Source organism: Synchiropus splendidus, chromosome 5, assembly GCF_027744825.2.
Source record: "Synchiropus splendidus isolate RoL2022-P1 chromosome 5, RoL_Sspl_1.0, whole genome shotgun sequence".
Lineage (NCBI taxonomy): Eukaryota > Metazoa > Chordata > Actinopteri > Syngnathiformes > Callionymidae > Synchiropus > Synchiropus splendidus.
The window spans coordinates 12,586,863-12,612,106 of NC_071338.1; the positions used below are offsets into that span (position 1 = coordinate 12,586,863).

The 25,244-nt window shown below is 41.0% G+C and overlaps 1 protein-coding gene across 3 annotated transcripts in view; it reads left to right on the top strand.

Annotated features, from left to right (window-relative positions):
• Positions 1 to 25,244, top strand: part of tspan4a (tetraspanin 4a) — a 168,438-nt gene that overhangs the window by 37,580 nt on the left and 105,614 nt on the right. For 2 of the 3 annotated variants that reach the window (XM_053865806.1, XM_053865807.1), the window contains one exon: positions 11,058 to 11,137. In XM_053865806.1, coding sequence (XP_053721781.1) covers positions 11,075 to 11,137 — 63 coding nt within the window. In that variant the 5' untranslated portion in view covers positions 11,058 to 11,074. Of the gene's footprint in view, positions 1 to 9,864; positions 11,138 to 25,244 lie in introns of those variants that run through there. The other variant, XM_053865805.1, reaches the window with a different exon arrangement.

The following is a 25,244-nucleotide window of genomic DNA, read 5'->3' on the forward strand; positions in this document are numbered from 1 at the left end:
CTCTTTAGTGAGGTTTATGTCTATTTATGTCTTTCTGTTTATGTTGTTGGATTTAAAAGAAAGAAGAATATCAAATAAAAACGTACAATTTCTGAATCTAGACTATTTTAAGTAAAACAAAACGGTTTTAATAAGTAGAAAAACGTCATCACCTTTGTGCGCTATAACCATGTACGCATGCGCTTACCAGTAAACATCAGTTGGTAATACATGCGCCATTACCGGCGGACCAGATCAGGCAGTGACATGCTGGTTGTGTTAATGGCAGGCTTTAGTGCGTGCATTGTGTGATGTCATATAATTGCAACAGTGACAGCAACAACAAACAGAGGTGGAGCCTATTTACTTCAGTTTGATAGGAACCATCTCTCCAAAAAATGATCAGGCCCTTTGTGTCATCCTCTGTAACAACATCTTTGACATTCTTCATGAAAAGACCTGTTACCACCAACGTCCACTGAACGTGACAGTGGGGCAGTCAATGGTAGTAAGTGAATTAATTCCCACTAGACAGCCATTCCTCCTCTCCTTTGCAACTCCACAGCTGTTCGACTTTTCACGCTCTCTGCGGCAGCACCGCTTCAAGTTGGAGTAGGGAGAATCATTCAGACTGGATTTTCCACCAGATTTTCCACTACGTGTGAACTTGGTTTGCATTTTACTGAGAAAGAGCAACATTACGTCCTAGACTCCAGGGGTCTATTTTAAGAACACTGATTTACCAAACCTGGTGAGAGTTATTATTTCTTCGGTTGTAGAATGGGGGTTAACAGTTAGCTCGATCAACTGCTGGTGCATTAGGATATACAGATGACGCATAAGGAAAGTGCTGCAGCTCCTGCCTCTGCTTAGTGCAGATGGAAATATGAATGATGCATTAAAGAAATGCGGACCCTGAAACGTGCAAGTGCCAATTAGAGAAAAATGAAATCCTTCATCCTAAGTGTTTGAGAGCACCCGGCAGCTACGAAACAGACCCGTCAGTAACTGAAGCGGAAATATGAAAATATGGTCATGTAAAATTTAATTACGAGCAAATGTGGAGTTGTTCAGCCTGTCCTCATGCCACCGCGTTCATAGAATAGAATGTATCTTATTGCCATTGTACTGTATTGTCCTGTATTTATTAAAAGGGCTGTGATGAAAAAGATGATGGGCTTGGTTGTGTCACGAACACACATTAGCCGCAAAACAAATGGTGGTGCCAACAAACAATGGACAGGCCTGGACAAGCTGGAAGGAAACCGACAAATAACTATCCAAGTAACATCCGAATTACGACCGGGATCGGTTCCGACCAACCGGTCATAAGTCAGATTGGACGTAAGTGGAATGCCATTCAAAATAGCCAACGCGAGGGTTATAGAGATGCTGGGATACTGTGCTGCCGTAACTGTTGTATGTGATGCCAGCTGGCTGCCATAATTGTACGTGTTGCCGGGCTGCTATGTGCTGCGGTGCCAGACGTTGATTAAAAAAATAAAAAATAAGCATCTGCTGGCTGTGGTCGTAAGTACAGATGGACGTAAGTCGAGCAGGTTGTAAGTCGGATGTTACTCGTTCAGTAATACAAATAGTATGATGGATGTGCTGGATGTGAGTCAATACAAACAGGAAGTAGGCAACCTACTCAAAATAAATAAAATAAAAAGGATCGTGATGTTTTTTTGGTATATAACTTAAAGAATCCTATATAAATGAAAATGTTATATACATGAAAAATACAAATAAATTATTATGTAATTATGATAGAAAACTTTTCTAAATGAAATTTAAAAAAAGTATCATTGACAAATTGAGGAAAATAGTGTACGAAATTTGTGATATTTGTTTCATGTGTCTCACAACAGGATATATCCAACTGAATTCTGTATTTTGCAGGAATTATGTGTCTAATCTGTAGCAAAATCATTATTATTAAATGATGAGAGAGCAGTCGTTTCTACCAAAATCAAACACTTTGTATGAATGAAGAGCTTGGAGGTCTTATTAACAGACGAGATGGAAATGAGATTTGTAAAACATCTACACAAACATCATCTTTCACCCTCCCAAACCACCACTCTGAGAGGCTGTCTGCGATCGCCAAACTGGGGACAATAAAAGCCAGTTAATAAAACCAGCACGAAGGGAACATGATCCTGTGAGCTCATGCTGGGAAGGAAACTGCCTGAAGGTTAATCCAGTGGTTGCACAGTGGTTATGATATTTTTCCAGAATGTGGTATTCAAAATCTGTCTGGTGACGTTGTCACATCCATCTTTTCACGTATGCTGCTCACGGTTACTGATTCATGACCAAAGCAGAGAACACAGACCACTGCAATAGTGTTGTGTCCTCATCTGCCGAAGATGAACATCGGACATTCAAAAGTGGGGTTCGGTGATGCCATCATGACATGGGTTGCCTCTTTTCTCAGCACATCCTTCTGACTCTGTGAAAGAGTTTCACTTCTTTTAGGCTGTCCAAGGTCTTTTTGCCATTTACTGAAAATCAGTTGCTAAGATACGGCATCAGCCGTGTCACCGACGTATCGTATCTTTGTAAGTCTGTTTTTTTCTTTGATGACATTTCCCAAAATGAAATGATTTTACTCTTCGGAGAATAAGCAAGGTCACAACAGGTGTTGATCGGTCAGGTGTATTTCCGCAGTGAAGACCTTTTGATTTCCAATTATTTTCTTTCCATTTTAAAATGTGTCGATTACGGTACAAAGTAGAATCGTCGTGTGATGCCACAACAGTCAGGAAAATAGTTTTTTGGTCAGTGAGTTGTTTTGTTGTTGTGTTTCGCCATCCAGCGCCATCAGACCACTGCTGTGGGCGGCGCTGCATTTGCTCAACTTTGCGTTTGATCTTAATATACCGTTCTGTTTCTTTGCGTCAAACCTGACTAATGTTTGATGCAAAGCGGCATTTTACTCCTACTGACTGACTATTTAATTGGCTGGCCGTCTGCTTTAGTAGTGAAATAACGATGCCTTCAGTATGGCAGATAAACATTCACTGCCCATGATGAAGAGCAAACATTGCAACATGCTTGTCTCTTTGTTTGTTTCCTACCAGTTGGAGTCTACATCCGCCCACAACTGCGCGTCCAGCAGTTTGGCTGGAGAGAATCACGCATCTTAATTACATTTTCTCACGCAACTGCTGCCATCAATGAGCCTCAACTCACACATGTAAACTAAATTGCCTCCCAACTGCTATTCTGGATTAAAATAATTGGCCGTAGCCCCGTCCTTCAATACAAACCAGCTTGTTGGATTAATGCACAAATTCAATTACCAACCAGCATAAATTAAGCCTAAATTACAAGGCACAAAGTGTGTTAGTGCCCACATGCTGCTATGACCTGACTCAGTGGCTCGCTCTCTTCACCACCTCATGACGTGGCGCCACCATTCATTCATGTAAGCTAGTAGCCTTCAATTTTTAAAATCATAGTTTATTTATAAAGCGAGACATTTAAAAGCCACATCGGAAGATCACGATACTCAATATCTGCGATATCTGATATATTGCAAGAAATTTCATCAGCAATATCATGATATATGTGATTGAAAATACCCAATTAAAGGAAAACATCTTCAATGTACAAAGACACATTTGCTCAAAGAAACACACGTTTTCATAATGCTTCACTGTCTCCAGTCTAAAAGCAATATAGCTGAAATGAAATGAAAATGAAAGTGCATTATATATATATATATATATGTGACCCATTAAATCAGATTAATTCAGATACCTCTTCAAGGAGGAAAAAAACCTGGAAGAATGCAGCAGCTTTCAATTCGATGTGAGGAGTCGCGGCTTGGTGAATCTCTAGAGACTTTGTCCCTGAATATTTACATACTGGCTGCTTATACCAGGAGTCCGTGACAGAGAACACTGCATTTATGAAAGTCTCCACTCCAGACGGTTTCGAAAGTTTCAGATTCAGCGACGTATTCGGTCATTTCCGTCTCTGCGTAAACAACACCTGACAAATGCTGGTCACCTAGCTTGGTGAAATTAGTTCTATTTTTGGGGCAATTTGCTTAGAGTTCTGTATGTCATGCTCAGACCAGTGGGTGTTGATAAGTGTTAGCTGCGCTAACGGACTGCTGCTGAGGAACTAACACTCTCTCTTTCATGATCCCAGAAAAATCTCTGTAGTCTGTCAAGAGCTAGTGCTTTAAATGGCGTATTTATTTAGTGGCGTTGAAACCTCTTAACACGCTTCCCTGCAGTGTTTTCCCCTGCAACTTTACATGACAGATTGAGACAACCTCCACAGCTGACATGCTGCTGCCAAGTGAGCAGTGAGTAGGACATAGGAGCAGACTCATCACATCCAGCGGGTACATCTACAAAAGCAGCAATATATAATTTGAAGAATGGCACAGTTATGATGCAAACATGTGTTGATATTGCGACATTACCCTTTTTCCCACTATAAAAGAGGACATATGATTTGTTTGTGGACATGCTGTGCTCCAAGGTAAATATCTATAGTACTTCATTCATTGGGTCATGAACTATTGAGATGTGATGCAATTTTATGAAGTTCTGTTCTACTTACATCATCAGTTTCACTGATGTTTGCTGCTGTAGTGACAGAAATGGTGAGAAGTCGTATCTGTACATTCAATAAAAATGTAAAATAACACCTCCATCATACAGGGAATGGAGCATTGTGTGGGGTGTTAGATGTGTCATCATGATTTGTCGCATTTGATGGTATGGAATTTTAATTTATGTGATGCTTAATGCATTAGTGAGGTGATATGTGTGTGCTACAGAACATGCAGATTATTATATTGTATATAGATATTGAGGTATAAAGACTGGTGAATTTTACTCAGGAAAGCAACACACACATTATTTTCTGTTCAATTTGTTCTCATGGGTTTTACCATTTTTTCCCTGATGGAGGGAATACAAATGGTAAAAAGTGGAAATATTTATATTTGCAAAGCTTGCAGCAGTTGACATTCCACTGTAAATAATTTGCCAGTTGTGGGATGCCCACGCTCATCTGGTACGCTTGTTCTGTTCAGCTGCAGCTACCTTCACACTGTACTTTGTCCTTTATGGAGGGAATTCACCAGAGACCTATATTCTATCTTTGAACAAGAGGAAGCGCCGATCTTCTGCTCCTTAATAACTGCAGAGAGAGCAGCTCACAACACGGGCCACTCTGTTTATCAGCCCCTGTCCATTCATGTGGATTTCCACATAACAGGAGCAGTACTCTGTAACTCAGTACTGTGTGCTCTTGTCATCTGACTTTCTCTCTGATCTGTACTTTTTCATGTCGACACATCAAAGCTGCCTACGTCCCCGGGGTAAAGCAGTATGTTTACTTTGTATGATTGTTGATTCTATGAGATGAAAGTAACATCTACATTAAGTTTATTTTGCTTCTCCCGCTGGCATCATCCCAACAGTGTTGGAAGCTGACAAACCAATTAAATTAGGATTAACAAGTTCCCCAAATGTCAGCCGTTTACACTAAGTGTGGTTCCTTATATGAGAATTGATTAAAACACACAGGTTTGTCACAATGTTTTTGTGGCGACCTCTCATTGCCATAACCCTTTCCCCAGCCTCTCACCCTAAACCTAACCATCCAAAACAAATGGCTCACCTTAACCAGGAATCTGAACCAAACTTAACCCAATTATAATGACCCAGTTATTTTCAAGTCTTCATCCTCACATTGAGGTTTGCACTTGTGGGGACCGAAAAAAAGGTCCCCGCAAAGACATAATGTTCCCGAGAGGATAGTGTTTTGTTAGGACTTGGTCCCCACGAGGCAGTATGAACAAGCCCACACACACTATTACTATTTTTTTATTTAATTTATTTATTTTTATGTTGTCTTGGAGACCAGTAGCAGCCTGTGAACGAGAAACAGAGCTGTTGTGAGGAGTGACTGAGTTGAAGCGCTTCTTCCTCAGTTGGGTGAGTTTGCATTTAAGTGTGACAAAATCAGGACAACCTTGCAACAGGCTGGTGACTTGTAAGGGGATTGGCCTCCCCTTACCTCATGTACTAGTTTGTCTGCCCTCAAACTTGCTTTTTTTGTCACTAATGCTGCTAGAAAAAAAAGCCCTTTTCAGCCAGTGAACAATGCAGACATGCATGTTACGGCTAGATCATGCCATATTCAATGCTACTGCATTCCTTCTCTTTATATTTTCAAGCCAAATCCAGAACAGGCACAGCCACAAATACTGGACTTCAGGCTGCCCAATAAACAACTCACTTATTTCGATTTTGTTTTTAGTTCATGCAGCTTACCGAGCTGCTATTGTTAGAGGTCATCTTCTTTCAATGTCAAAGTTAAAAAATGCATTTTTAGCAAGTTAATGTAAGGGTTATGAATTAATTTTCATATAATTCTTCTCCAAAACACTAGACTTACAAGCACCTCTTTGCATTATACAACATTGCCTCTGATACATTACATACAGTGTAGTCGACATTTCTTCATATCCCCGCCTATTTTCCAGAACAGTGGTTATGGATAAATCAGAATTATAGATTATGGATAGATTATGTGGTGATAAAAATGCATTTTGTCAATGTATATGATTAAACCTGATCGTAGAGTATTAGCCATGTTCTAAAATGTCATAAAATACGTTAATTAATTACTCAAACAGCATATAAAAATGAGAGCAAGTGTAAGGCCTAGGTGTGAAATGTATGACCTGCCACTGGTGTATGGCTTCCTGAGCAATGTTGGTTGTGAGGAGAATTTAATGGAAAAAAGAGTCCATGTTTTGTCTAGAATTAGGTTTGTTTCAATGAAGTTCTTCGATCTCATGCCGACACATAATATACTGTATCAATGGAGGATTAAACCACAGCTGGCGCCAGCGTTATACTGGCAGCTCCAGCTGTGCACAATAGAGATCCGACTGTCTCAGTGACTGTGTGCATCCATGGTGTGGACACTTATTTGTTGGTAAATAAACTTAAATATTGATATTGTTCAGTATTCAGTGCTTTTCTTGGCATCACTCTTGATCATGTTCACTGAACAGTGTTGTTTGTAAAAGTCATGTTTATTGAGGAGGATTCACATGTGTGACTCGGCAGTCTCCCCGAGCTACGCACCACAAAACCGGCGCTGCCTGATTTGAATCCATCCACTGCGTCCATCAGACTTGTGGAAAAGAAAAAGACAATGCCAAGTCCGGAGAGTGTCAATACCCAGACAGAAGCTGCAAAAGTATATAGCGACACCATAACTTGCACTAATGTTTTTGAACATTAGCTTCATGTTAGGCTTAACTGAGTTTAAATAATAGATTGTATTATTTCAACCACAGACACATCAATACAGAAACAGTGCATGTGTTGTGTGTGAGCTCACAGACATGTTTCTGCAGATCATGTGTGTGGCAATGGCTCAATTGGATAACTGCGTTATTAGACTTTTTTACACTGTTGAGGTCTGATCTGGGTTAGGACTTTAGTTGGGACTACTGTTCCCAGGCATCTTCAACTAACAAATCGACAAACACCTCCAACACCAACATGAACACAAACTCAAACGATCGAGAAATATGTAATTGCTTTAAAATATGCTTCAGACTGTATTTAACGTCAAATGAAAGGCACTGTTGTTGGTGTGAAATAGCTTTATGCCCCAATGTCGGTGCCAAATTTTACCTATTGTTTAGTCGCGCATGTGTCTTTGTGGGGGTTGAATGCACCTGTGCAAAACCTGAATTCATCTTCCTTAATCCATGCTACTGTATGGCTAAACGTAGCATTTTTAGCCTGTCAACTCCACAGTAGGTATTTATATATTTTTACTTTCTGGGTGCAGTTTGACCCTGCGATGATCCATCACTTTTGTTACAGTGTGTAATTTGATCAACATAGAATCGGAGTATGTGCTCACACATACAGACTAGGGGTGTGCCAAAAACAAAAGAAACTTGTTCTCATTTGCTACCATTCAGAGTCGCTTTAAATGACCCAAAATCAAATCTAAAAAAATCTGCTATTATGGAGCTATGCTCGACATCCTGATGTCATAGTGCAGCCCATTCTGAATGCACATGCAGAAATACCATAACAAACATGGCAGGGCAACTCAAACAGTGTCCACGCATTGTAAAACTAAGATCAAGCACTTCGACAACACAAATGTGTGGGCTCGTATTGCGAAGCGTCTCTCGGGGAACACAAACACACAGAGCAGTCGGCTGCACACTGCCGTGCTTCTTAGACACACAGAGTCCGTCAGTTTTTCACTCAGACAGCTGCGCCGCAGCTTTACCAAGAGACTCAAAGAATGGTCCCCAGTCAAGGCGCTTTCCTCAGAATTTAAAAGGCAATACGTTTTTCTTTAATAAAGAGGCATTTTACTTGTAATGTGTGTGATATTACTTTTGTGTTCCAGGAATTCCATTTCACCATGGATACATTTGTGGAAAAGACACTTTGGTGTCCCTATTTGTCATTCTGATTTTTCAGATTAGATGAGATCAGAACGCAGATCAGAAATCATTTTGAATAAAATTGAGTAATAGAGATACCATGATGTGAGAATGGTGGCCAACCATTGAAGGAGGATAGTGACCTATGCTAAATATTCAAGTGATGGATGACTGATACTCATTTAAATGATGGCTGCTGACAGATGGGCAGCCAGCTCCTCCTTTCATGATCAGCAGTCATTTCACATGGCTCCTGTTAATATCCTGAGTCACAGGACGCCAGCCTCCTAGTTTTAGGAACTACATTTCTACAGGAAATAATTGCCAGACTGATCGAGTACAAGTAGTTTTGCAAGGTAATTCCCTCATACTGTGAACTGGTGGTAAAAAAAAAAGTCGTCATGAAGGTTTAAAATCTCACCTTTCCAAGAACAATGGAACGATGCTTCCTCCTTAGTGAATGGACATCACAATATATCAAAATGTGCCTCCTATTGAATTCTGTCATCAAACAAATAACAGAGCCATTGTGACCACATGGATTGTAAGGTGTCATAATTTATAACCACAACAATAACCAAGTAACTCTACTGTGTGGAGGAGAAACACGCAACAATTCCACCTCTCAGGATGCAACAGAGAAAACAAGTCTCCGATTTTGACCGGTATACACAGCGGCAATAGTGTCTCGTGCCCTGATGTTCTGTGTATGCATCTTTAACAGGCTGTCATGACTTGTTTTAATGTGAGCCCCAAAGCAACTTTGAATTCACACTAGCAGGATATCCAAAATGTGTTGCAAACCCCATGTGATTGCATATAGAGCTGGCACAGTTCCAGCTTCCAGCCGTCCTGGTGGACTCATAAAGCAGCTGACCCAGATGTCAGGTCAGGAATCGCATGCATTCACTTTCTGCGGATGTCAGCAGTGCTGCAGACTGTCAGTGTGTTTGTACAAAGGAGACTTGTTGGCTCCGATGTAATCTACCACTAGTTCCTCTGTATGGATGCTGCACCCGAGCTCAGGTCCGGAGGGATGGACGAGAGAAGAGGGAACACGACTGAGGCTAAATGTGTAGACAGCCGCCAGCCCGTGCACAAGAACAGACCCTGCATGTGGAATTAGTTCCAGCGATGAAAGGAGGAGGTGGAAGAGGAGGAGGCTCTAGCGCAAGTGCAGCAGGAGTCTCAGCAGCGCTATGTTAACATCACACTAGGTTCTGTGTGTGAGTGTGTGTGTTTGCCTGAATGCACACTGAGATCGTGTGTTATCTGGTAGATGGTTGGACATGATTGGTGTGTCAATGAGGCAGGACGAGGCGGACGGAAGCCGATTGGCTGTGATTACTTGTTGGGAGTGTCCAGAGGATGAAGGAGAGCTCTTGCCTTTTGTGCAGGCAGGTTTCGGGGACAGTTATTGAGGAAGGATGGGGTGCTTGAGCGTGTGGATGAGAGAGCGCTGGAGCTTGTGAGAGGAGAGAAAGAGGAGTGGGGGGAGCTAGGAGAGAGATCGAGGGAGGGAGCGAGGCTGGACTGCCGCTCAAACACTGCAGTCTTTCTTTTGCTCCTCTGAAGAAACTGTCTTTCTCTCCTTGGATGATTCTTTCCTTCGGCACTTGCTCGCTGGCTGGCTCGAACTCCGGTGGACACAGTTTCTTAAGAAGGAAGGAAGCAGCTTGAGATGATGGGACTTTTCAGAAGGAAGGAGTTGGCTTACTTTTTCACCTCTCCGATGTCTTTGGAAATGATTTAAAGCCAGGAGGAAGTTGAAAGGCAGTGTGCTTCAGAGAGTCACCTGACTAATTTAAGGAATCGTCAGCGCACGGGGCAGTTGGGAAACAACTGGCAGGAGAAGAATCAGGAGGGGCACCCAGCCAATGAGTTCTCTGTTCTCAATGCTTTTTGTTCACTGACATTATACCCATTCTTATATCATCTCACGTTGTTGAGTTCCCTGCTTTGATCGCGCGTCAGCTAAACCACAAGTGGATTCAGGGTCTGGATGTAGCGAGACAAGACTGAAGCTGCAGTGAGCGTGTGACTGAAACAAGTCACAGAAAGTCACACAGAACAGACTTGGACGTTCTTGGATTGTATTACCAGTTCTGAGCAGCTGAAGAGGTCAAGTCAAATCCCCACGGTCGCCAGCCTGATTGAACTGTTACAAGATAAAACTGCTTTATTTTTCAGAGCAAGGAACCTGAGGGATTACAGAGATGAACAAGCGTGAGCAGAGATTATGCCCTAAACACCCTCAATTAGCCGTCCAGCTCTCGGTCCTTTCCTAAATCAACCTGGAGGTCATTGGGGTCTAAGGGGCCAACTCTGGTTCAAGCAGAACAGCATTTAAGAAAGACTTTTTCTCCTGCCATAATGAGGCGTTCAAGCACTGATGAGACTCCGTACAGAAGAAGTCCGTCTCTGGACAGTAAACCTGACACGCCACCATTTTCATCTGGATTTCACCGCTTCAGCGGAGAGTTTGAGTACAAGCGGCCGCCGTTTGCCTTCGGCTTCCACACCACCAAGGGTCCACAGACCTCAAAGGGGCGCTATGCTCAGGGGAAGAAGTATGTGGTGTTTTACTTGGACCTCTCCTTCATCTTCCTTCTAGAACTGCGCCGTTGCAGGATGGCAGAGGGATGTATGATGGCCCTTCGCTATGGGATGGTCTTCTTCAACCTTCTCTTCTGGGTGAGTCTGATTTCTCTTTCATTGTTGCTGCACGGACTTTTACAAGTCTATTTCAAGCTCGACTTGCCAGTGATGTTCACAGCTGCTGATGTCATTTGAGAGTTTGCGTCAACAAGTCGTGGAGAAAATGTAGACAGCTACCAAATTGAACTGTTATGATGAGACATCCTCATGAGCTTGAATGACAAATCAAACCTGATGGAGTGTTCGCATGCTGAGATAATTACTTTTTGCATTGCATTGTCCAGTGGACACATTTGCTGCTTACAAAATGACTTTTCATTTAAACTCAAAGTTTGCAGTCCATACATGTAATTGCTGTAAAATGGACTCAGATGATCTGCTTCATTGTTGTTAAGAATGATATTTTCTACACGCCTGACCTTTTATGTTGTCGGATTATGGCTGCGGGAATTCATATCCAGTTTTTGTACCACAATTTCAAGGTGCGACTCAGCATCCCTCCTTCATCACTTATGCAGTGGGAACTGAAATATGTGGACTAACTGATGCAATGAACTGTGATAAAATGCTGAAATCACGGTGTAGTTCTCAGACTCTCAACCACATGGATTTTAAAATATCTGCACAACTTTCAGTTTGATATCAGTGCCATGCTATTATAGCACTGACAATTGTACCCCGCTGCAGCTGTAGGGGGAGCCCAAGAATGCAATATGTTCAGTGTAATGGTTATTGGATTTGTTCTTTTCAAGGCAAAGTTGGTTTCAATAAATAAACATTCAGTGCTGCACTTTCATACCTCTGCAACACAATGCCTTATTAGTGAAATCTCACAGTCTGGTGTCAAATCGATGGCAGCCTCCTCATCCGTTTCTCGGTCTGGCACACAGTTTTGGGATGGACAAGTCACCTTGTTAGGTCTCTCTCGCTCCATGGTTATGTAATGTATGCATTATAACCCTGGCATGCCAGGAAAAGCACTTGATGATGAATGAATGTGCTATAAATTGTATGCTGCTTCAAAGGATTCATTGGAAGCTATAAGATATGCCTTTAGGGAAATTAAATCTGACTCCCAGGAAACAGACCTTGTTGAGTTTTCGCTGCTTCATTTGGCGCCCATGACATTTCATCATTTGAGATTTGGCTCCACATTTTTCTAACTAGAAAAACCTCATGATGGACTTTGCAGTCACATGCCAGGTCCTTGCTGAAGTGAGCTCTGTGATTGTGTTCGAGCGCTTGTGATAAAGACACGTCATGCAATAAGATCATGTTTACAGAGCGGAATCTGTGGGGGAGTTTACCTTTTCCGTCTTCCTTTTAGAGTACTGTAAGTGGGTGTACACAGCTTTGTTTGCTGTGTTAAGCGCTTGCATATTTGGAGCTCGGCCTTTGTGTACTCAAGTTAATCAGCGCTATCACTGTGCTCTAATTCTTCACCTGCATCTTCTTCACCACAGAGCAGACCATCAGAGACAAAGTGCTCTCTGAGCCTGATGGTATCAGAGACTTCATGTCTCTCTGCTGGTGTCAATCTCAATATGATCTTCTCACCGCACGTCACTCTCATTCTCAGTGTGAAGTCTGTCATGTTTCCAAGCAGGTCTTCAGATAGAAAACTCTCCAGCTTATCTTTCCCCCCTTAGACTCAAATCAAAAGTGTTGAGCTTGTGAAGGTGTTGGGTTCTGAGCCCCGTGGGTTACTGAATAGGCACCTGATTTTTTTTTCTTTATTGGTGGAACCAGGGGGAGCTTTGAATGCTCAAATACAATCTGGCTGGAAGGACGCAATCTCCTTTAGGACATGGGTGACCTCTTGACTTACAAATCATCCGTCTCCTGGAAACTGCTGTCAAAGAAGGATGGAGGGTCAGGGGGTGACATTAGCTGTGTGTCCGTGTGTGTGTTGCTGCAGGCAGATAAATAATGATCAGTTGACCATGACAAGCTTCTTGGCCTGACAACGTAATAGTAGCTTGATGTGATGCTCAAGTCGGGGGGAAGAAAATTGGTGTTCAAAATTGATACATGGAAAAAGACATGGGTAACCTGTAAGTTGAGATATTATTTCTGATTAATTTTATTGCTCAACACTTAAATAGTATGCAGGAAATTCTAATTCTCATGTTCTTGAATATGTGTTATGCAGGTTTCATTTTCACAGACTAACCTGATGTAAACATTTGGCTCGTAAAACATTTATTGTGATTTGAGCTTCAGCAGTGTCCGCACATGATGTAGAACGAGTGGTGGGACATTATGAGTAAATGAAGCAGATCATTTAGATTTATATTGGGGACCAAAAGTGGCCTTCAGGTCTTGAGTTTGAGTTTGAGAATTTGTTTTTCTAATATATATTTTTTTTTAAATACAAAAACTCTACAACATTACTGACGAAATTCGACCATTCTCAGAGCACAGAGAAAATCTGGCAACACAATCCTCCACTTTCGGCGCTGACAGCACCTACTCCGCGGCTGTGGCCAAGTTGGCTGGTGACACAGGAGTGGTTCAACACAAGTCGAGATTATTTTGACTTCCCCACCCATGTCTCACACGTTCCTCTTTACTTACAGTTTATTTATGTATGTGATACTGGTGATACTACTGATCATTTCTTTGTTGTTCATGGTGTCACATATTAAGCGCAGCTGGTTCTCACAGTTGCCATGCAAATGCTTCAGTAATAAGTGTGATCCTAAGTTTGTATACAGTGTTGAAGTTTTCGGTTCTTTTAAAGCGTTGGAAAGCGAGAATAGAATTGCAGTTTACAATAAGTGTTCAACCAATATATGTGGAGAATTGTGTATACATTATCAGCCTATTATATAATGGACTAATTGTATTTTTTATTTTCTTATTTTTTTATTTTCTTGTATTATTTTCTTTTCTTCTATTATTTGAAAAGCTGTATCTGAAATATTTTTAAAATGTCAAAAATATTCAAACATCTGAACATTAACTTTCTTTGACAAACGTGTATTTCTATGGGTTCTCAACTTTTCAACTATCTAAGTAACATTTAAAAACCCCAAAAAACTTATTGGAAATGCAGTATTTGGCCAAGCATTTTGAACGTTATTCGGCTCTGACCACAAATATTCAATTGAGTGCATCCCTATATTACTACTACTTTTTTTTTTAATTCTAAAAATGCTTTAAACAAAAAAGATGTTTACGAAAATGAGCCGTACTATCACCAAAACATACATAAATACATTGCCAGTTAACCAGTGCTTAGTCCTGTTCAGGGTTGCGACGGGTGCTAGTGTGTGTATACATATGTTTAAAATAAAGTATTTCACTCATATAATCACTGATATAAAGATCTCAGTAAAGTACAGTAGAACAAGCACCATTCCATCTAACCTGCTGTATGACAGTGCTTCGCTCCTATAGTACCTCATCGGTAATATTGAAGACATACTGATAAAGAGAATTTTGACAGATTGACTTGACCTTACTTTATTATTTCAAGCTCACACATGCGCAGAAGCGGAACTCTGATTTCTGAGAAGCACCTGGGCTTGTTCAGGAACCCCCCGTAACCTTAATATTTAATGAGATTTGAATCTGAACAGCACAAACGTGCAGAAAACAACAACAGAGCACAACAAAGACACTGCTGTCTGAGGCAGCAACACATTTGAAGGTTGCACATTATTAGCATGGTTGAGAGGAAGTTGGTTCCAGCGTATGTAGCACTGTATAGTGCGTAATTTACATGTAAAGGATGTGACAGTTTGGTGGGCCATACATGTACCAAAGTGTGTTCGAGTATCTGAGAACCTTTCCATGAGAAGGCACATTGATTCCTATCCAGTCTTTTTCAGACTAGTTTCAAAAAGTTGCTGTCCTAGTGATGGAGGAGGCAGTTGTGCCCTCAAGTTCTTTGTGGGCTGCACTCGACTCTTTGAACATGTGGACAGGGCCTTAGTTCAAACAGTAGCAATGTCACTAGTGACCCTCAAGATGTACTGTAAAAACTGGCTCTGCTGTTGGTGTCACTGAATGGGCTTTAGCAAAAGGCTCAGGTGGATCCGAGAAGGTTATTAACGTCACAGGCGACAGTGGAGCCGTACAGTTTTTATGAGAGAATACAAACCCTGGGATCTGAAAGCGGAAGAATGAAAGAGTCTCAGGTGAGAGGAGAATGGAGCCACATGTGTGATACATCCTTTGTAATGAGCTCTTTACTGCCACTCCAGAGACAGCTTGTTGAGGGTCTGGCATGCACAGATGCTTTGACTCTCTTTGAACGGTGATTGAATCCCATCCGGCCAAACATCACTGTCTAATACAATATTACCTGCAGGGTCAAAACAGTTTACTAATATGAATCAATGACTCAAATATCTCCTTCATTTCTGAGTTCACATGAATGGCATCATTGAACATATGACACAAGGTCTAGTTAAATATGCCAAAGCTCTTATATTGTGATTTTAAAGAAATCCATTTTAATTGTATTTGCATTGCATTTTACAACATTAAGCTCATATTTTTTTTCTTTCTTTTTCTTTTAACAGAGAAGGACATGAAGACAGAAATCCACACTAATGTAACTGGCGAGTACAGTCATGTTGGTGGTTTCCATAGGGATAATAGAAAAAAAAGGATTAATATTTTGCCCTCATAAATGTACCTTTTAAGGTAATGCATTCGTCTTTATTCTCTCTACGTACGAGTGCCCAAGAGCTATGGTTTTCTGTTGACAATCTCAACATCGTCTCTGAGAAAGCGCACTCATCCATTCCCATTACTTTCCTGTCTCAGCCTCTGGATCTGGCATGTCAAACTTAAAAGCAATCTGGTTTGTGACATTGTTTCATAATGTCTGTCACAAATGGCCTGCTGCCAGACCCCACCACGTGCAATAGCTATATACGGCTGAGGAAAGGAATCCGCCAATACAATACGTATCCTGATGCAGGAGTGGCGATGTCGGGAAATTTCAATCAATACATTGTTTATCGTGCCATCGTATTGCCATATTTGAGTGTATCGATATTCTGTTGCCATCCTAATTGTACTTGCATTACTTATGCCGGCAGTGTCATTGACTCTGGGTTGGTTCTGTTCTGTGAATTTCAGCAAATGGGATGCAACAAAGGGTCCAACGCCATCAATGATGTGAGCTTCTGATGGTTGTCTGATGAAGTCACAGGGCTGGTGATAAAGCACATGATAAAGCTTACAACAGGGCACCCAGCTACGGACTGCAGAGTTCGAGACTGTTGCCTATGGACACGAAGGATGCAGCAAAAAACGATCATGGTCAGAAGCATGCAGACCATGAGCCTCAGCTCTCATTGAGTAAGTTTTGCAACTGTGAAGGAGCATGGTTCAGACATGAGCTGGGCATATCCAGATTTTAGTTGCCAGTTCCATTTCTTGTGACCTGAGTGAAGTTGACGTAAAGCGTTGCTATTTATATCTTCTATTCCCTCGGAACGTGGATCCTAGGTACTTCACTCCTTCCATTCAAGGACGCCTTCGCTTCAGTTTTGATTCGGAAATTGAGGGGTTTTATTGAACTATCACTTGTTTGTTTTGTGTGCGCTCATGTCCAAGATGCAATGAGTATAATAACAGTTTAGAGCAATCAATGCGGAATGTTGCGTACACTGTGATCTCGAAGTATTCACTCTGTAGTTGAGCCATAAGGCATTTTTCATGCTACATTGATTGATATACTCCCATAAAATGTGATAAAGCATAGACAATTATAATAATATTTACCATAAAAACTCAGTCTTTGTGGAGCTTCGCTTAAACTATCGACTTCTATTTTGCTGTTAGGAGGTCAGTTCACTGAAATTTAGGAATGGAGCAGAAAGAGTAGGCTTTAATGAGTAAATGTCAAGATTTGTGAACAAATGCTAAACCATAAAAGTGTTATGAGGCAACTGAATTCAAGGTTGCAGTGTTTAAATCCTAATGGCAATTTGATTTGGTTGTTTCCTGTTTATACCTGTCTTACTTCACATGGAAGTGGATTCTTGTGTGAAACTCTCACAAAAGGATTCTTTTGTTTCTGATTTATGTAGGGCTGTCAATTGATTAAAAAGAAAAAGCTGAGGAAGACTTTACTCACGATGAATGGCAAATTCATTTGTCATGGAACTTCATGGGAGATATTATTAACACAAGAGTGGCCAATGATGTTTACAATGATTTGCTTTTAGCATGTCTTTGAGCCTTTCCACTACCTCTGAGGTTGTAAGTGTTATGTTGGGTTGTTGTAGTTACATTTAGTTACATTTAGAACAGACGCAAGTGTGATTAATTTGCCATCAATTGCAGGTTAACTCAGATTCAGTGCAATTCAAAATTGTCACACGCTACACTTTCCATTCCTTTCACATTTCCCAGCAAAGTAATTCATAAATTCCCTCATCAGAACAGCGCAGCTTTATGTGACAGCATGGCAGTATGAAATGGAAACTAGACCTCAACCACTTTAACTGTCAATGATAATAATTTTATACACCCAAATGTGTGTCTTGGAGTTAATTTTCCCAGGCAAAAAATAACGTGTGTACTGATGTGATGCTGATCCCAGAATAGTTGTGCCCTGTTGGCACCTCTGAGCTTCGGTAAAAACGCAACCAATTATGGTTCTGAAAAATTGCCAGCTGGCTGCCGTCTACCCAGAATGAACTGGACCCTGGAAAACACTAACCAAAAGCACCAGGGATTGACCGGCGAGAATACAATAGACCACTAGAGCATCAACCATGACAGCATGGATGTTCTGACAGTGCAACCAGGAAGCTTGAGCAGAGCTCACAGGAGTGTTCATTACAGATTGGTTCCAGCAGGGTTGCAATGGTTTGTCTAAGGAAACTGAGCAGCACAAAGCCAGGAAGTGATTCTCCAAAATAAACACAAACACAAAATAGAGTAAGACACTACCTGCCCGTTGACCATCCAGCCTTGTTTTTGTCATAGTGAAGAGGGCTGAAGGAAAGCTTCTCCTGTGAGAGTCAAGCAAGTGTGAAATGTAACATTCTGAGCCCAATTTCCTTGTGCGTTCTTTTAAATTAATGATTGCAGCTGGCCTTTTTTTTTTTCCTGAGAAATCATTTATAGTGTCTCACCACTGATGAATCATGTGGAAAAAGAGATGACAGTCTGGGTCTTGGCACTGTCCACTCTGGCCTTGTTTTTGACTTGATCCTGGGTTGTGTGTGTTTGTGGGGTTTTGTGTCATGGTCCTTTTGTCCTTTTGGTCCCTTTGTTTGTCACTGGATTTATTTTTGTTGTTTTTACGACTTTTTATTATTTAAAGAATTATTTGCCTTATCACGCTACAACTTCAATGACCATGTAGAAATTATTTTATGTAGATTTACCATCACGTTTGAGTAAAATCCACAGGTTTTATTTTGCTGAAATGACAGTGAAAGAAACAATGTGGAAATCTGGTGAAAATATTTTCCCTCTCACCCTTGTGCATACCTTTCATTGCCATGGAAACACAGTTTAGAACTATTTTGCTAACACGGCGTCAGCAGTACGACGACTTCAACAGCCATTTCACTGCATCTTCCACACCACAATGTGCTGATGTCAATTGACAGCTGCGTTAGTTCCACATCTGAAACAAGATATAATGAGTGTGATTTCTGTGACGGACGGCTCATTATGCAAATGTGATTTATTTAATACATATGGAGATAAATTATAGCTGAAGGTAAACCAGGGCGCTTTGTAATTAGAGAAGATCTGGAACACCCTCTTTATTAATTTACAGAAAGCAGCGGGTCCCTGGTGAGTGCACGCGCGGCGACAGCTGTGGAATCAAGATGCAGCAGTCAGAATTAGCAAGGCGAATATTGTACGAATTATGTGGTTACTTAATTATCTTTTCAAACCAACTGCCGATGTTTTCTTCATGTTCTGGTCAAAGTGAAACCAAGAGAAACAGCAAATTTGTAGCTCAACAGTCTACAAAGAAAGTCGCTTTGTACACCAAGCACTTGATTCCTTTTGCCATCTGCTTGAAAACGTCCTGACTCAGTGACTAGTCATCGGGCCACTCATGCCATCAGACTCTGTAGCTCATCCAGACCAGTCTTCTCCCACACCAACCATCTACTACCCATGTCCACCTTCTGACTCTGGCAGTTGCTTTATGTGCTTTTGATGTTTTACGTCCAGTCTACAAATGAACAGTCTCCATATTTGGTCACCAGTAATCCAAGTGGGAGGGCCCAGGGTGTTAGTATGAAAACAAAAAAAATATATTTTTTTAAATAAATGACAAGTCAAGTCAATTTAACAACAACAAAAGTGATTCATGCAACAATCAAAACACAGAGGCAGACTTCTGGTGACCCTGCAAAGTGCAGCCCGGGCTCCGGATGAGACCCTTTGTCTGTACCAGTGTTCCTCTCATGAAGTCAATGAGACTGTGAAACTGGACATCAAGAAATGTTTCTGACAGATAACCCTACTGAAGCTCTACTCTTGTTATGTCCTACTGATGTGGACAGTCCTCACATTAATGAATGTTAAACCTTCAGAACTTTGTATAAGACAAGTATATAAATCATCAGCATTTCTTTATATTAGTATTTACAGCTTGTCTATTTCTCTTCTGTCTTCAGGACTGACAGCCCCTCACAACAGCACATGTTTTGATCATTTTGTCTCCTGTTGTTTGCACTTGTTTGCACAAACCTCCAGGCTATTTTTTTAATTGCACAGAGAGCTCCATAAATGCCTCTCACTTCACTGTCTGTCTTAACCTTTTCATAGCAGTTCAGTCATACTTCAGTTTACATGTGCTCTCCTCTCTGACTATACTGAAGGTTGCTGTTTACCATTTTTGCTGCGTCATGTTGCAGCAAATTTATATGATATTGTAAGATCTCAGCAGTGTCTATGGCACCGATTCACTGCTTTCATCAAAACCCCACAAAAAGGAACTCGATGGAATAAACTGGTCAGTTCATGACTGGAACACACAAAAGTTGCTTAGGGTGTGTCATGCTGTCAGTTTACAAAATGAAAAAGTAGCCGAGGAAGTACTGGAAATTAAATTAAATATATGCTTTGTTTGCCACATGAACTCTGAAAACGCTCAAAATATATCAACACTTGCACACGAACTTGTTACATACCAGATGTGCCCAACGCAATGGTTTTCTACATTCTTTATCATCAAATACCGTCACATGCTCTGTTGTTGGATGAAAACAAATTGTCTCAGTTTAGCAACAAATGTTTGTAGAACATCGGTCCAACTTGTCATTTTACTGTTGTGTTGTTTACTTCCATCTGAGTGTTTGGTTCAAACTAGCATGAATGTGGCTGGTTCAATGGGAAGAACCAAGGTTCTGAGAATCCAGAGTTCTGAGTGAAAGGCCCCACAGAGAGCTCCCATTATTTTACACCTGTAAAGTGATTTTAATCCCTGTATTCTTGCCTATGTTGATGTCATTTATGTAATCATATTTGATCATTTGAAGTGTGATTGATCGCTGTGAACCTTGTATGACAGCAGGTGGCTGCATCGGAGAGGGACAAATCTTCAATTGATTTTTGGGATCCAGACTGTATTTGGAAACACCACCAATTTAGTCACCAGTTCTATGTCCCATTGCTTCTCTAAAAATGAAATGTATCCTTTTTAGAGCTATTTCGCCAGCAGACAGACAGGTCAACGCTGTCACAAAACCTCCTCTCCCAATGTCATTTGGCTCCTCAGTGACAGTGAATCTTCAACAAGTGTTAGCCCAGGAACCTGACTGCTGCTTGAAAAAAAGGAAAATAGAATGATTGCTGGTCAGTCAGAACATTCGTACCATTCAGGCCACCTCCACACTGCAACACTATGGCACTAAAATAGAGTTGAGCTCTACTTTTCATGGCTCGCCGCTGCCTTTAAGTTGGAGTTGAGAGGATTGTTCATCCAGGGAGGCAGTCTGCGAGGAGCCTCTGGTAAATTTGAATCTTCTCTTGAAGTCACGACATGACAGCAGAGCTGGCGGCACAGACACCAAGCCAACAGATAAAATACTGTATGATCCACGTGATCCCTGACACTGCAAACAATGAGGAATGCGATTTAGAAACCAAAACTGCGTACAAAACACAGTCGTCACAGACATGCATCAGGCGAGCAAAGTATCCTGGGATCTCTGTCTTTTTAAATGCATCATTGATGTTGCAGTGCGAGTGCTGCGTGAACTGATGTGTCACTTGATCACACTCAGGTGTGTCACCGTGTTTGGTGTGAATTTAGGGTTAACTAATAAGTAAATAAGTAATGGTTTATATCATGCCAATGAACATATCATGTGGGACCCAAACACAAGTGAATATGAATCATGATCAACACCACTTGTGGCGTAGTCCACTAAATCGTCTGTTTTAACCGACAGTAGGGTCTTTTTTGGGACTCTAAACAGATCAATATTTGTCAAGTTTTCTGAGACTGACCCTCCATGTTTCATCACGAGCACCAATTTGCTTGAAAACTTTGGCTCTTAAAACTGTAGCGCTTCAGCTGGTGCAATGCCTCGAGGGACTGATAGCATGAGTGGTGGAAGATCTTTTAACATTCCTAACAGTGAGTTTGACATACCAGCCTTGTGCTCTGATGTTTGATCGACTGTGTTCGGATGGTTACAAGGTTTAAATCTAAGAAATGAAAAAGGCTCCGCACATACAGTGTTGTGAGGAATAGATGGAAACAGATTTGATCTTGTATTTTCTTGTAATATTTCTTCATACTTTTCACTCTGTCAATATTAAGGTGTTAAAAATTTCAAGTCGCGGGTTGACATAATGACATTCTAAAGGCTAATAGAGGGCAACAAAGTTCATCTGTCATTATCTGGTATTCAAGGGTGTCAATCATAAAGAATGAGGAGTTTAGCATAAAGTAAGAAGAGTTTTGTCTCCAGTTGAGTGTTTTCAGGTCAGATGGCTGTTAAGGATTAAGTCTGAAAGCTCTATTTTCCTCCCACCTCACTCTCATGAAGCACACAACCATCAATGTGGGCGCAGCGTAATGGTACTATGGAGGTTGTGTGTTGAACTCTTTGCAGCCTGACAAACCTTTCCAAGTGTCTCTTTGGTAATGCACACCTTTTTCTTTTATCAACATGCAGACATCCATTCCTTTTGTAAAGTCAAGCGCATGCTACATTTGTATCTGAAGGCCATGTAATCCACTCTAAGACAAACAGTTTCATTATTTATTTGAAATAAACATTATCATTTTGAAGTCTTCATAAATGTATTATGATACTTTTTGCTGAGCATGACGGGACATAAATAGATCGCTGTGATAGATGCTGTTGCTTTTATGTATTTTCATTAATTAATAATCCGTGTGTGACTCTGCTCTCTGACATATATGTGAACGTTCTATTATGCCTCATAATGACTTCAGTTAAAGCTCATTGCTCTAAGTGGGAAATCAGCTTAGCGCTCTGATCTGGTGTGTAACTATCTGCCTCAGTCAAGTCCTCGAATATCAGCCAGTCACAGAAAAACCAGCCCAAATAAGTTCAAAAGGGATGGATTTATGAGCTTCGGGACAAATTTTTGATTATCCTCTATATTTGGAGGCAATAATCCAGCTTTAAATTGCTCTGCTAGAACAAATGAAAAAAAAAAAAGTCTAAAAAACAAATTGCCGTTGGTCATTAAAAATCAGCCGCTACAACTGAGTTGCACGAACCTCTATTTTACACACCGTTGAATGCATTTATTGAGGTCTCACATGGTATGTGGAGGGAGGGAGGAGAGCGGAAGGAGCACACGACTGACACAGAGAAGAAAAGACATCTTCTGTGAAGTTGTGTTTACTTGTCATCGTAATGTAGGTCAGAGCCCAGTGGAGGATCCATGGATTACTCCAGTTGTGAATTGGTTGCATCTGTCTCTGCTGATTTAGCTAGATCAATAAAAATGGCCTTCCCGCTGATTTGCAGTGTGTCAGCTCCGCCTCTGCCCACCTCCACTCAGCCCCGCTGTCACACACTCCATCGATCTGAGCAGGACTGGGGACGTGTCCAGCATGAACAGTCCGGATAATAAAGCTGCAGTTTACATTTGCAGAGCGCGGCATGTTTAGACAAACATGCTGTTCGGAGTGAAACACTGACATGGGAGATTTCATTGTTTGCAGGAGACACCGGCGTCACTTACTGAACAGCACGTCCCCACATCAAGTAGTAATGGTCAGACTAAATAATAATAATAATATAGTCATCTTCATCATGATACTGAATGTATATTTCAATCACAATTCTGTGAAGACTTCTCCTAACGTTATGCCACACTTTTACACTCCTGCCAAACAGTTCATTTTCAAGGTGCACATTGAAATGACTTGCAGTATTTTATTTTTCATTAATATAATTTTAATTAAAGTGAAATTTGCTGTTTTACTGACCTAATGGTTTCTATTTTTGAATTCATTTTCTTCCACTTCAAGCGCCAGCCCTGGCCTGTACCAGCTAAATATTAGCCTTTGCTTATTTAAGTCATAAATGTCACAGCTCTGTTCAGTGCATGTTGGTATTTTGAGATTGATATCTCAAACGGAGCAAATCCGCTGAGGATTGAAGGCTTCATTTTAGGTCGGGAACTTGCCGCCTTGCGGAACACACTCACAGTGTTTTCACGTGGATGCGCTCCACCGTGCTATTACTATGATCTGTCTGCATCACTTGTAGGGAACGATAATGAGAATTTCGGTTACTTGTGTGTGACTAATGTGAGAAATGCCCCAAATCGAAGACACAAAACCAAAAAAAAAAAAACCTATTTAAAACGGGTGTGTCTGGACATGCTTAATAAATATTTGATGTTCTGTTAACAAGCACGGCCGACTCTTGCTTTCCATTCAGATTGGAGTAATGTGCGCACCAAGTGCAGAATCGAACATCAGAGTGTAATTAGCGTTCTGCAAATGTAATTACAGCTTTGAATCTGATAAATATATTCCTCATTTAATTAATCACCTTTAATCACGGCACTCAACACGCGATGATATTTGAATCTTTGAATGAAATATTATACTAGTGACACTGCAGAGGTTTGTGTACGTGGACTCTCCTCTGCTGTGCTGCGATGAAGCATGTTATGTTACGTACAGGCTCTGTTTGTCTTGCCTCTTCAGCAGCACCTCTCTGTTTTATGAATTGTTTACCATGAGACACTCCACTCTGTCAGTCAAAACGGTTGCACCTGAAGTTCTACAATCTTCTGCCTATCGTTTTCAGAAATAGTTTGTTGAAAATATCTTTTAATAAAGCTCCAGAGGTTTTCCTGGCTCTGAGGAAGGCTTAGCTGGTTCCTTGGTAAAGCTTCACTTTATCTTGGCTGCCATTTTAATACTTATTTGATCCCCCTCTCTCTGTTTCTCCAGACATCAGATTTTAGCAGAGCCGTTACGGTGGCCTATTTAAAGTTATTCTTTATGGTAAAAAATGCAGAAAGTATATATACTGTATGTGAAACAGAAGAACTTTTGGATAGTGATGAACCATTGTTGCTTCTAGTAATCCAGACAAGTTTTATACATATATTCATATAGTAAAGGGGATTTTCTCTGTGTTCAGTCATCACTGTAGCATCTACTGACATGTGAATGAAGGATGTATTTTAAAAATAGGCCTTTGGTTTGCATGATTCAATCGCCTGCACATCCAATTCTGTAAACAGGGGCAGGTACGTTCATGGAACCCGTGAGTTTGGGTCTTGAAATACAGCAGTGTCTCAGTGGGAAGGCACGTGAGTCTGCTGTTGGAGTGAGACGACCATTTTGCTTTCTTCAACTAAATATAACTTGGTCAAAAGCATTTGCCTCGAAATAGCATTTTGTTGAGTGAGTATTTGTGCCTTCATGTGTTAGCCTTGAAAGAAATGTTGTGCGGTCTGTTCAGACTCCCGCTGAAATAAACACTTGAGCTCAGGGTGGGCAGAATAGTTGGACAGAGAACAGTCTGAATGAATACTACATGTTGAGTCATCAACACACGTCAATAGATGAGTTTTAGAAATCAGGACACAGGCATGAGAGCATCAATGTGGAAAACCAGCAGAGAGAATAAAAGCAATCAAACCTGATGCACAGTCCCTAAAGCCTCTGGCCAAGTTTTTTATTTTCTAT